We start from the raw sequence: 13,043 nt of genomic DNA, 5'->3' as shown, positions 1-13,043 counted from the left end.
ACTGGTAAGAAGAAACATTAACGTTTCAGATCTTGGTGGGCTCGTTTGCGCCACAAAGTTCACAAACTAACAGTTCCTTTCGTATTTATGCACCTCAGGTTGGTAAAACAATCACATTATTCGGTTTGCATTCGATTAAATTAGAAAGACAGGGAATGACATTTTAAACCATTTTAAACATAAAATACAAAACGCGACACGAAGGTAATTTTCATAGGTGATGCTTCTCATGGAAGCGTGATAGGTTACGTTTTAGTGAGACTATTGTGCTAATATAGTGAGATTCAAAGCAGCAAAAATATTTAAATAAATGCGAAAAATAAAAAATGCGACTCCGGTGGGACACGAACCCACAACCTTTGAATCGCTACGAAAAAAAAATGCGAAAAATAAAAAATTCGACTCCGGTGGGACTCGAACCCACAACCTTTGAATCACCTCGCATAGCCTAGAAGTCCAATGCGCTATCCATTGCGCCACGGAGCCACCTGTTGCTATCATTTTCGAGTTCTGTTAAATATCGAACATATTCGAGCAGTACCTCCAAGCGAATATATCCCACTATAGAATCATTCGAAAGACGCGGAGACTGTCAAAGCGGCTCCCTGGATATTTTACAGCTCGGCCATCTTTTACAGCAAACCTACGGCGACAAATTTAAGTATTCGCTGAAGCAAGAAACGAGGCCAGCAGTGGCCATCTTTCGTTGCCACTCGTTAAGTGGTTTAACAAAATTACAAGCCATCGTACCAATATGAGAAATGTTTTTAAAATTGACATAAAAAAAACTAAGTATTCGCTGAAGCAAGAAACGAGGCCAGCAGTGGCCATCTTTCGTTGCCACTCGTTAAGTGGTTTAACAAAATTACAAGCCATCGTACCAATATGAGAAATGTTTTTAAAATTGACATAAAAAAAACTATGTCAGATTATACACGACTGAACTTACTACTTTGCCGTTGTTCTTCATCTTCGTTCATCTTTTTTAAGGTTCTATTTGCATTCCACGACGGACATGTTTGTTTCATTTTTCCTCGACGCGAAGGACCATGGGTAGTCGGGGCCCCTTCAGGGGGGATTTCAACATGTCGCTATAGTGTCTATGGAGGTTTCGGGTTCCAGGTGTCATTGATAAGGATCGATTGTGGACGTCTCTCGAATGTAACACACTCGGTTGACAACTAAAGGGGGTGGGGGCCGTGCGTTTTTTTTAAAATCCCAACGCATTGAATGTCTAAAAATTGCCATTTTGTCATAGACAAAGGTAACAATGTCAACGCTGTCCTCGGGGTCCGTTCCAGTTTGGGACCTTAGGCAATTGAATGTTTATCCAGTTGTGGCGACTCTAGCAGTTTATTTTTTGAATCCATATTAGCCGGGACCTATCAACAATCCTTACTCAATCTCATATCGGGACTGCACCTTCCGCAGACCTGCAGCAAAGCATAGAAATCAAAGCCACGGACCAACGTAGCCGCCACGTTGGTGAAGGCAACGTTCTTATCAAAGCAAAGCTCTACACCAGCTTTCGTACATCGCATAAAATCAAGATTTGGGTGCATTGTTTTTTTTTTTTACCAGATTTGCTGATGCAAAGCTGTCTTTATATTCGTCGTTTTGTATGACGTTAAGATTGACAGTCAAGGTTTGCAAAATGTTTTACTCTTAACCAAAAGGTTGTTTGCAAGTGGTTAGAAAAACAGGTATAGAATTTTAAAAAATGTCTGGAATGATTCTTCAGTGACTGCGGGACATTAACGTCTCGTCCAACCTTTTCAAAGATGTGCACATTCAATTAAGCGAGAAACTAAAACCCAAAACAAATTCAAGCTTCTTTCTGTGAGCAAGCCAATTTTATTCACGTATAAAGCATCAAATCAAAGGCGCTTTTGATGAGGAGCAAGTTTATGACCAACCTCCAAGTGGACATACAACAGCTGAACTTTTGAGTCGAGTAAAAGCACTCCTATTAGGTTTTATTTACATGGCTTTACAGGTTGAGACAATTTTAAGTCTTCAATGATGGCGACTTTGAAAAAGTAGAACCCCACCTCCTCTTTCTTTTCTTTTCTTTCTTAACCAGACACTGATTATCTTTAAAAAGACAATTACTCATAATAGACACTCCAATAAGAATTGTAAACATGGATGTAAAGCAGATGAATTTAGGCTATCAATTTCTTGATCATTACTATTTATGACTAATTCCTACTTACAGTTCATTTGTGTGTTTGCCGGTGATTATCACTGCACTAAAAGAACTGGACAAGAAGATAACAGTGCACTTTTTATATAATAGAAATAATTTTTAATTTGAAGGTTCAACATGGGCATAATTGTAAACAAGATTTTAGATTTAAAAAAAAAAAAATGCAGATTTCATTAAAACTGCCGTCTGTTCATTCAAATGCACCCCTCGGTCTCTATCACATGGACAGACGTGCGCAAACACGGGATTAAAATGACTCAACGATGCCGCGCGCGCGCACACACACACACACACACACCCACAAACACGCATGTACACACACGCACACAAACACGCACACGCAGGTCTACATCAAGTGTGGGGTGGGTTGGCTTGATGATGTAGTAACTTCTACCTGGACAAGTCAGAGATCCTGAAAAAGAAAAAAAATATTTTCTTAGAAACTGAACAGATGGGCAAAAAACAATAAAAAAAAAAAAAACGTCATGTAAATGGAGAGTTATTAAAAATAATACAGTGGTACCTTGACTTATGTGTTTTATTCATTCTCTGACTGAGCTCATAACACAATTTGCCTAGAAGGATAATAACATCATTGTCTGTCTCTTTAATTTGTCAACAATATTCCTCTTTTTATTTATTTCTAATAAAAGTGCAACAATTTCCTCAAGTGCTATTAAAGGATGTGTGTCCATTTTTGATTTTGGAATAAGGCTGCCCAATATCGACATACAGTATACTATCGCAGTGCAGTATACCGTTATCAAGATATTCAATTTTATCTATATCACACAGCACCAGCTGTTTCATAATAAAATGTAGAAAAACTACCCAAGTGTGAATTTTCAGAGGCACTGTAATTGGATACTAAAGTCTGTTGTAACACCAAGACCGTAATACTCAACACAAACCTCTTCTAAAAAAAGACAAACATGGGATGAAGACCGGAGGATTGACACAGTGAATGAACATCCAGTACATGTGGCGCGGATTTTCCTGTGACTTACTGGAGCTTTTCCTGTAACAAGTCCAAGCGCGGCCGGTCAATAAAGCGTGAAAAGAGGGTGATCAGGTTGGTTGGTGTGAAGAGAGAAGATGAGAGGGATGAAGAAGGAATGCTGAGCAATTCCCTCGTGACAGAAAACACCAGCTCCGTCCTGGATAGGGAGTAAGGGTTTGGAAAAAAAGTGGGTGGGGAGGACACATAAAAAAAATAAAAAGAGCAAATATGATATCCGGAATTCAAAAAGACGTAGTACAACAAACAAAGAGCAATGAACGTGAGTCCCTCACCATCGATTGTCATCCATGAGCTGACAGTTGGGGTCGGAGCTTTGCATCCTCTCTCCTTCACTCAAGATCAGATAGAGCAACGTCACGCCAAACTGAACAGAAACAAAATCACGCATGATTCACTGTAGAAAATGTAAAGAATAAAATAAGAATAAGAATAATTCATAGGCCATAAAAAAAATGTTGCGAGTTGAGTGGTGATGTTTGATGTCTTGACTTTTGCCGCGTTACATCCAATCGCGTGTACCTTGTTGTGTAATACTGCGCTAAGTTGACCCTCGCTGCCTTGGAGCTCCTGGAGCAAGTCTGTGAGGGCGGCGCTCGACATGGACACGATCACTGCAGAGACGGGCTCCACTAACCAGCACAGCACCTAAAAAAGGGCAACGACAAATCAGTGCTCGTGTGCATATACTGTACACGACTTGTTCAAAATATATAAACATAAATAAAAATGTACACATTTATTTGAGAGATTTCTTCCTAATTTTACTTTGACGGCTGCTGTAAAGCCTGTGCGCTTAACTTGAGGTCACAAACTAATGGCTGAACATTCTCGCTCAGGATTTCCTGGCAAAGAGCACAATTCATGGTTGCATCAATCACAGCAAGTCATCCAGGTCCTAAAGAACCGGACCACCACACACACGACCACCACTGATGGTAAGATGATTGATGATCTGTCTTTATTATTAAATGTTTTTAAATGTTGAACTATTCATGTACAGCACATTGAGTTAACCTGCCTGCCTTGCCTCGCCTTAACTTACCTGGTCCTGCTTGTCCTTCTTGGCCAGGGTCGGAAGGTTGCGGGCAATTGCCATAACAACGGCGGCAGCATGAGAGGGAGGTAGGAAGGGGAGGAGCCTGGAGATGAGCCGCTTGCCCTTCCTCACCGACATGATCATGACACACCGCTCATCACTCACCCTTTCCAGAGACAATTGGGAAAATAATTAGTGCGCGCGACGTGTTTCTGTGCGCAAGATAAAATCTTTCATTGCCACACATCAAATAATGGAATCACTTCAAATCTAGGCAATTCAAAACATTTGACTTCTTAATTCGTGGTGGCTCGTGCTCTCGAAGCCCCGCGAACAGTCAGACTTGACTGTTACATTGTCCCTACCGGTCGTCCCACTCCTTCTCTTGCAGAGAGTTACACAGCTGCATGGTATTGGTTTTGTGCCGCTCCAGTAAAGCCTCCCTGTCCTCCTCTGTTGCGTGGACAAAACGTTTCTCAAAGTCTTGCACCTCGAGCAGCAAACTGTAGATCTGAAGAACGGTGAGCGAAACCACACTTTGAGCGTTAACGGTGAAAATGTGCAAGGGTTCCGTGATCGTCATCTTACCTTTTCCACAGTGTATAGAATCTGTCGTCTTTTATTCCAAACCTGCTTTTCCCTCTTCTCCTGGTGATCAAAGTGCACAGAATGTCAGAAAAAAAACATTCGCAGGACAAAAACATTTTCTATTTACTAAACACTAAAAATCACATCTGCAACATTCCAGCAAAACAACAAATAACGACGCTATTTGTTCCTCAAACTATCAAAAAGGAGCGGATTTGCTTGCTGTCTTTCTATAAAATGCAATTGTCACCTCGCTCTACTAATTCACAACAATGTAATGAGCGACAAAAGACAAGCGCGCACAGACACGTTGTGTGAAACCTACCTCGTCATCCGAGCGCGTGGTCACAACCGCGTCAATCATTTTACGTGGATTGTTGACACTTGAAACTGTCAGTTTGCCCAAAGAGCCTGCAAATTGAACTGCGAGAAAACAACATTAAATTGAGCTCATAATGATTGGCTATCTGGAAAGAAAGCGTGAAGGACAAGTGCACATAAGCAATCGATCGTAGAACTCTTGTGGACTATAAACTACAGCAGTGGAGGCCCACCTTTTTTTTTGTCATGTACCTCCAGACCCTTTTTGTCATGCTACAGCTACAGCGACATTTTTACATTCAGTGATCATGTGGGAGAGCCCGTGAGTGAGGCCTCTGTTCCGGTTCTGCTGTTTTTGTTTTTTTTTAATTTACCTGGTCTGTAGGTGTGTTCAATCTTGGCAACTTGTGGAGTGATGAGCTTGGTGGTGTGCTCTTTTTTACTGCTGTCCCTCTCTTTTTCCTGACGTTTCTCCATCTTTTCATAGTACTGCTGTAGAACAATACAAGGACGGATGATGATCATAAAATAAAAACAGTAAATGACAGCACAGTTTGACCGAAACTATAAAACTGGCCACTGTATCGACAAAGTGTCGAGATTCGACACCAAACACATCATATGATGACATCCTAACGAACCTGATAGTAGTAGTCATCCAAGAAAGGGTCAGTACTTTGAAGCTGCATCATTTGGATTTTAGTGACCCATTCCTTTTCTTTCTGAGTCATCAGGTTACTGTATGGGTCCCTGCTCCGCCAGTCGCCTCCTGTTCTGCTTCGGTCTCTTCAGGGAAATAAAATGGCACAAATCGCAGGCGTCTTTGAAGACGCTTCAGCGCTTGCATTGTTTTGAGTACATACGCACTACAGACGATCACATACCCGCCTGTGTTTTGCATGCGCTGGGTAAGTATGCGGCGGTGTTGAGGATGGAGATGAGTGGCGTTATGCCTGATGTGTGGCATGTGGTTGGGATGCCCATGAGGAAGTAGTGGCCCCATTCGATGACCGTGCGAAGGGTGTGGGCCTCTGAAAAATGGTCTGAAACCACCGCCAGCTGGTAACAAAGGACCACCACGGGGAACGCCCGCCATCTAGAAATAGGGACGCGTGTGATGTAAGTAAGGTCAAACATACAAGACAGTACAGAAAAAAAATGGTGGACTTTTGTGGCGTTTCAGAAATGGTCATACGATATCTTATCTTCATTTCCTTCAACTCATACCAAACATACAAAAATGTTTTCATGTTATTACTCCACAAAACATTTTAACATCACAATACACGGTATAAAAAGTATATGAACCATCGGATCGGGGCCCGTTCAGGTCCAGGGCTGGGTACCCATCCCTAGTTAAATACTTTGAATGGTGCTGTGTGTATGTATGTATGAAAATCTAAAAAAAAAATGCTAGAAAAAAAAAAAACATTCCATGCATAACTGCATCATTGACCTGAGAGTTGAGAAGCTGCGCCCGTTGAATCTGTGACAGCACTGGACTAACTCCTGGAGGAAATGGTCCACGACACAGTGGCGAGTTCTGGTGGTGGAGGGGCGTCAGCAAGAAACAAAAAATGTTAACAACAGTGAAGTAGTGTGGCATTGAAACCCATCGAGAGAAGGTGCAGAAAAAGAACTCACAGCGAAATTGAGCAGAGTGTTGTTGGGTGACAAACGTTCAGGGAAAGGAGGAGGGTATCGGTGCTGGATCGGCGCTCTCACATGAACTGCTGTGGGATGATGACTCTTCACACACACAAACACAGACAGAAGATGAGAATTGTAGTGCGGTTAAAATATATTGTAGTTGATCACGAGTAACGCAGAATTGTGAAAAGCTTCTTGGAATCGTGAGAAATTACGAGCCTGCCTGTCAAGTTTAGCGAGCGGAAGACAGTAGTCTGCAAATTCTCACATGACTTCAATTGTTTCAGGAAATAAATCTTTTCAGTGAGCTCACACATGTGGACTTGTGCAACTTATTCTCCATAGACAAAAACAAGCAAGAAAAAGAAGGAATGAGAACGTATCACGGGGAGCAGTCATCTGCTTTGTACCTGATGATTTAAGGAGTGACCCATTGGTTGTTTGGGTGGGGTTCCAATAGGCACTGCCCGCACTGGAGGGGAGCCAATAACAGGAGAAGAGGAGCGTGGAGGTGGAACCCTTTCGGACAGATCGCGTACTTCATCATTCCTCCCCTGAGATGGACGTTTTGGAAGTCCCACCTCTTTGATGATTGACATTAATGGACTATCCTGAAAGAGGCAGCCAAAAACAAGCACGGGGTATTAAACTCACAATAAGCATAAACTAATAACACGGAGAGCCCGTGCGGGGATGTCAAACTCATTTCATTTCGTATAAAATACATTTGAAAGAAAAAAAAAAAGACTCACCTCCATGTGTGTAACTAATCCGGGGCTAACACTGACTGGTCCAAAGCCCATACTGTTCTCCCAGATATTACGTGAGTTCATCTAAGAGTGATGAGAAAAAAAAAACATGACCACTATTGAATATTCAGTTTGAGCAAATAAACAATGTGCAAACTTAAAGTTACATTGTGCAGAGAAGCCGCCTGTTTTCATGTCCAGACATATGACAAGACACATTCACTGAGCCATAACCTTGTGACGATACGCACAATAACAAGTAGAGTCAAAGACTAACCTGGCCGATGGTGCCAGGTACAGAACGAAGTAAATGTTGCTGCTGTTGATAGGTGAGCATTGATGAGGAAGGATGGCCTGGACGGGTGCAAGAACATATCTCAGTTCAAAGAAAGTTTGAGAATAAAACTCGCACGCGTGCATGCTGGTTGTAACGCCTCACCTGAGGTGGAGGACCCAGGGGGCCGTTGATGCTGCGGGTGGAGGTGAGGTGAATGTGAAATGGGGGAAGCTTGCTGCTGGACTCTGGACCTCGGGTCATGCCCCAACCTTTGGTTTGGGGGAAAAACGGGCCTCTCTGCTGCTCCGACTCCGGCAATAGCCGGGTCAGCTTCCAGGACAAGTCTTGCCAGCGACTCCGCCAAGTCACCTTCCCTTCTTCCATCCTCCACATCTGATAGTAAACAAAAAGCAACAGGACACTTCAAGGTTTGGATCAAGTATACAGTGCTTGAAAAAAACCAAAACAAACATTCATACCCGTGAACTTTTATCACAGTTCGTCACTTGCAAAATACACTAGGATAACATTTTTTTTTGTATTTGGCATGGAATGACCCTTTTATAATGACACTTTTTGAAGACACTTGTCTTACTTGCTATCACGAACCTGATTGATGTATGCCAGAGGAAGAGGAGTGGTGGGGTAAAGAGAGGGCTGAGTGAAACGGAAGATGGCCGGCTACAGATGTCACATGGCCGGATGATGAATCCTCAGCTGCTCCTAAATGTGATTCATCTTTCGCCCCCACTTCTAAACCAAGTCCCTCTCCAAGTTCATCCCGCTCATCAAGCTCAGCGAGGCGCTTATGTTCCTCTTGCCAGTCATCATCTGAAAGAGAGAAGCCAAATTAGTGGTTTGACGTTGCGTGTCAAACACTCCTATTGCAAATTAAACCATTTCCGTAATTTCCGGATTACAAAAGCACACCTGATTGAAAGCCGCAACAGCTAAATTTAGAGTTTCAAAACAAATATGTACATATATTGGAGAGTTTGGGGATAACATTTCGTCATCCATGCCTCCCATTGTTTTGAATATTCGGTATGAGGGCGGACTCGGACAGTCGTATTGTGACATGTCAGGTAATTTCATTGGTCAGACGTGACGAGACTATCGGGAAATCTATTGGCCGCATGAAGCAAGTCAGTGTAAAAAAATAACCCCCCCAAAAAATCATAAATAAACCGCACAACATTTATTGCCATATGGTTCAAAGTGTGGGAAAAAAAGGAGTGGTTTATATTCCTGTCCATATCCAGCAGAGGTAAGCAACTGCTGTAACTCACCTATAGCCCCAGCTCCAAAGGTGTCATCATTAAACTGGTCAATTTCATCTTCGTCTTCTTCTCCTAGTCCATCATCTTCCTCCTCCAACGTACAGTCTTCATCCAGGGACTGAAAAACAAGACAGAGAAGGGATTTGCAACTGGATGGTGAAATCAGGTTTGAAATTGAAAATCTGATGTAGAATGGTTGGTTGGCGCGCACCAACTGTGAAATCTACAATTAATCCCTGCAAATATTATTTTATACATTGATAGAAATCTGTCAAAACAAGAAAGTGCGATGCCATTAGAGATTTTACTGGAAATACGTCACACCACCTCAAGAGAAAAGCAATGCGTCAAATAAATAAATATATAGGTATATAAATAAACGACTCGTCGACTACTTAAATTGATTGGCAACCATTTGGATCATAGACGTCGTAGTGATTAGTCGACTAACCTTGGCAGCCCTAGTGCGTACGTAATTCTGACAAGAAGTGGAAAATGAGATGACAGATGGAGCACGAAGAGTATAACATCAGGTTGTTTCTTGAGTATTACATTATTTGTGCAATTTAATTTCTCTACAAAAAATAACTGTTGTGGTCTACTTAAATGACTCATTTGATACTTCACATCTGAACAAAAAGCCAAAACTATTAGAGGATGATGATGACCCCATCTGTAATTACTTTCTTAGTACATACTTAGTTACATAAATAATAACAGTTCTGTCACTGCGGTATTACAATGACAGCAAGAAGCATGATTATCCAAAAATGTGAGGATTCCGTGTTTATTTACACCCCAATAGCAGAAGAACTACACAAAAAAATGCATGTAGTTTTTCTTTTAGAGGCTCAGCCCAACTGAAGTAGCTTTAGTGTAGTTTAGCTGCTTTTAATCAATTTATTGTATCTTAGCTAGCCACATTTCTCTTGTGGATAGTAGCATTCAGCTAACAAATTCAGGATTAAACGTAATAGATAATAATTAGTTGAAACAACTACAGCCGCCGTGAATATTAATGGAAACACACAAATTGCCAATAATCCCGAAAATATTGAGATCATCCACGGGTTCGTCAGCAATGACTGAGCACGATCCCTGTGAGTGAAACGCACACTTGCGGTACGTCCAAGGTGTGTGACCAGTGTTTCGTCTCGAAATTAATGGCTTCGCCAATTACATGACCACCATGTAGAAAGAGCAAAAACGGCGAAAATGTGTGCATTCTTTTCGGTTGTCTGCCACAACACAGGTAGCATGAGAGGACAAACCATTAGCAACAATGCTAATCCTGACGTTGTCTTGCATCACGCACGACCTACAATTTCAAACGTAAACGTGAGCAACTATGTGCAGTTTGGGCATCCACGACAGACAACAATGACATGCAGAGATGGGTCGCGCAAATTATTTCAGGGGAGTGGGAGGTGTTAACGAAAGGTTGACGTCAACCTCGGCGGTCAGCAGATAAACTGAGTGCCGCGCTCTTCTTCCTCCTGCGGCTCATTGCAGCAGGCAAGTGGGCTGCTTCACAGGCCGCCAATGGGGCAGTAGGAAGATTCCACATTTAACTCACATGCTTGCTTTTTAAAATGGAAATTATTTCCCTAAACACGGAATTTAGTATTCAGAGATGGAGGGAGGGGCTGGGATACTCACCTGAAATCGAAACATCTATCCTAAAATTTCAGGGTAGGTCGGCGTATCAACAGTGAAACGGCGCGCGAGTGACGTACGCGTTACGTTCGCGTGAACTTGCGTTTTGGAAATGACGTGAACGAGCACGCATTCGGACGCACACGAGTACGCTAATGCGTCTCAGGATTCTCTCCTGATTGCATTTGCTGGTGGACCAACGAAGTAACCTGTAATGCCACTTCTAAAATAATTAATAGTGTAAATCAAAGAAACTCAGGTACAGTTAATGAACGGGGATGTAAGTTGCTGATGTATTCGGGTCCATTGATGATAAACCAATACTGTCAAAAGAAAAAAATCAAAGCATTGTGGACAAATCTTGGTATATTTTGCTTTTAAATTAAATGTATTGATCTTTCTATTAAACTAAATGCACAATATTTTAAAATGAAGTTAGTGAATTGCTTAACGTGACTTTCAGGCTTTTTCCACACAGATACAACTCCGGGATGAATAAACTCCCAGTGGTAAAGAAGTGCTTGACCTATACGTAGAGGGTATCCGAACATAATTTATGAATAGATTTTAAAATATAAAATAAAACACTGAAGGGCAAGTTTGTTTGGACAGAGGGGGCTTGGCCCCCAGGGGATGTACAGAATGTGAACAAATCCAGCGCAAGCACATTTCACAAGCAGCTAACGAAGACTGATACTGTGTAAAATTTTTAAATCAAGAGATTAGGTTTCCCCTTAGTCCCGGTGCAGAACCGTCTCTGCTTCCAGAAGATACATTTTTGATATCTGGTCGAACTTTGAAAATGTCTTCACAGGTCAATATTGGGGAGTAATAATGCCATGTTTTTGTTGATGTTGTTTTTTCCCAATCATTTGCTTTGTTTGCTTGACCTGGACGGGAAAAACTACAGAAAAGTGCAATTTTCATGTTGAACGACAGATGGCAGTATTGACAAGTGGAGTTACAAGCAACAAGCATCAAACTCAGTTGTACGCCCTTTTTCACATCAGAACTTTATCCTGGAGCTCGGAACTTTTGCAGGAACTATTCACAGATCAGGAACCGTTTCAGGAACTTTTTGCTGCATTATATTTCAGTTGTGTTCAGTTTCGACTGCTGTCCAACTGGTTTACATACAAACAGCACAGCAATTTTGCATGAAGCAATAACGATCCACTGCTGCTATAAAACTGGAAGGATGGATTCCTGTTCTAGTTTATTTTGGATAACCAACATTATTTTTATTTGATAAATTAGATAGTTTTTGGGACATTTTTTTCCAAAGTCAGACATTAACATTTTTTTTTCATAATTGGCCCCATTTGCTTTAAATCGTGTTGACTTGGGTCAAACCTATTTCTCTTGACAGAACTGGTGTCACTAAGAATTTCAGGTCTTAAATATTAACGTTGTCCTTAGTTTGTAATCAGCTTGGCAGTATGAAGTTTCATTAGACCACAGGACATATATCGAAAAATTCAAGACTTTGTTGCTGTTTGCATTTGCCAAAGTTTTTTAGGTTTCTTTTGGGTTTAATGGCTTCTTCCTGGCGTTTAAGCCCATGTCGATGAAGTACACTTTTCGCTGTGCATCACGAGCGTGCAGAGACCTTCGAGCAAAGGTGTACGCCATTTGCTTACCCAGACGCCAAGTTGTTCATAATAATTTAACCCAGTATGTTCAATAAAATGACAAAAGTAAAAAAAATAAATAAATAAAATTAGAAATAGATGCTGAGGTTTCATTCATTGTTTATTATTACATGTATTAATCAGTCATACTCCAGCATTTGGGTAATTACATGTTGTCCTTCACGTAGAGGACACACTTTGTTTCAAAGTCCCATCAGATCAACAAAATTCCAATAGCTCACATCAGGAGGATGAACTATTGCCGTCTGGACGAAGTAATGGCAAAGAAAGAAAATCTGCTTTTAAAGGAGGAACACAACTTGAATGACGAGGTACTTGCCCTTTTTCCACTTTGCTCAAATGGTTCAAACGCTGCACATAATACATCAGAATATCCCTCTTCCCCCAAGACATTCGATCTTGACAATAAAATGAACACGTGTTTGACGTCATCAGAGCAAGAGAGATTGGACACAAAATGCAAGAAAACGTTTCCATCCAAAATAATCAATCACCCTTGGACATTCTCAAAGAGTCTACGAAAGTGTTCAAAAGGGCTTTGCAGTTGCAGAACAAGTTCATTTGACACGCAAATAAAAGTACATCATCAATGTTTTCTTTTCCA

At 41.4% G+C, this 13,043-nt stretch overlaps 1 protein-coding gene and 1 non-coding gene across 2 annotated transcripts; both read right to left on the bottom strand.

Moving 5' to 3' along the window:
• Positions 1 to 399: 399 nt before the first annotated feature.
• Positions 400 to 486, bottom strand: trnar-ucu (transfer RNA arginine (anticodon UCU)). The gene is given in 2 exon segments: positions 400 to 435; positions 450 to 486. It is a non-coding gene; the product is annotated as a tRNA-Arg (tRNA).
• Positions 487 to 2,282: 1,796 nt separating this feature from the next.
• On the bottom strand, positions 2,283 to 10,934 carry patl1 (PAT1 homolog 1, processing body mRNA decay factor). The gene is made up of 20 exons (XM_088301983.1): positions 10,791 to 10,934; positions 9,141 to 9,249; positions 8,461 to 8,682; positions 8,014 to 8,244; positions 7,852 to 7,928; positions 7,578 to 7,658; positions 7,236 to 7,436; positions 6,820 to 6,924; positions 6,632 to 6,718; positions 6,060 to 6,271; positions 5,817 to 5,961; positions 5,550 to 5,667; positions 5,180 to 5,277; positions 4,855 to 4,914; positions 4,632 to 4,777; positions 4,273 to 4,432; positions 3,750 to 3,875; positions 3,503 to 3,594; positions 3,217 to 3,366; positions 2,283 to 2,621 (listed from the first exon to the last, which is right to left on the bottom strand). The coding sequence occupies exons 1-20, from the start codon at positions 10,803 to 10,805 to the stop codon at positions 2,600 to 2,602; spliced, it is 2,457 nt and encodes an 818-aa protein (XP_088158109.1). The 5' UTR covers positions 10,806 to 10,934; the 3' UTR covers positions 2,283 to 2,599.
• Between the last annotated feature and the right edge of the window lie 2,109 nt (positions 10,935 to 13,043).

The sequence above is a fragment of the Idiotropiscis lumnitzeri genome, chromosome 8, assembly GCF_059441095.1.
Source record: "Idiotropiscis lumnitzeri isolate Australia: NSW breed Sydney's pygmy pipehorse chromosome 8, RoL_Ilum_1.0, whole genome shotgun sequence".
Classification (NCBI taxonomy): Eukaryota; Metazoa; Chordata; class Actinopteri; order Syngnathiformes; family Syngnathidae; genus Idiotropiscis; species Idiotropiscis lumnitzeri.
Note: the sequence above shows the minus strand (reverse complement) of the source record. Positions and strands in the feature narration are given on the sequence as shown.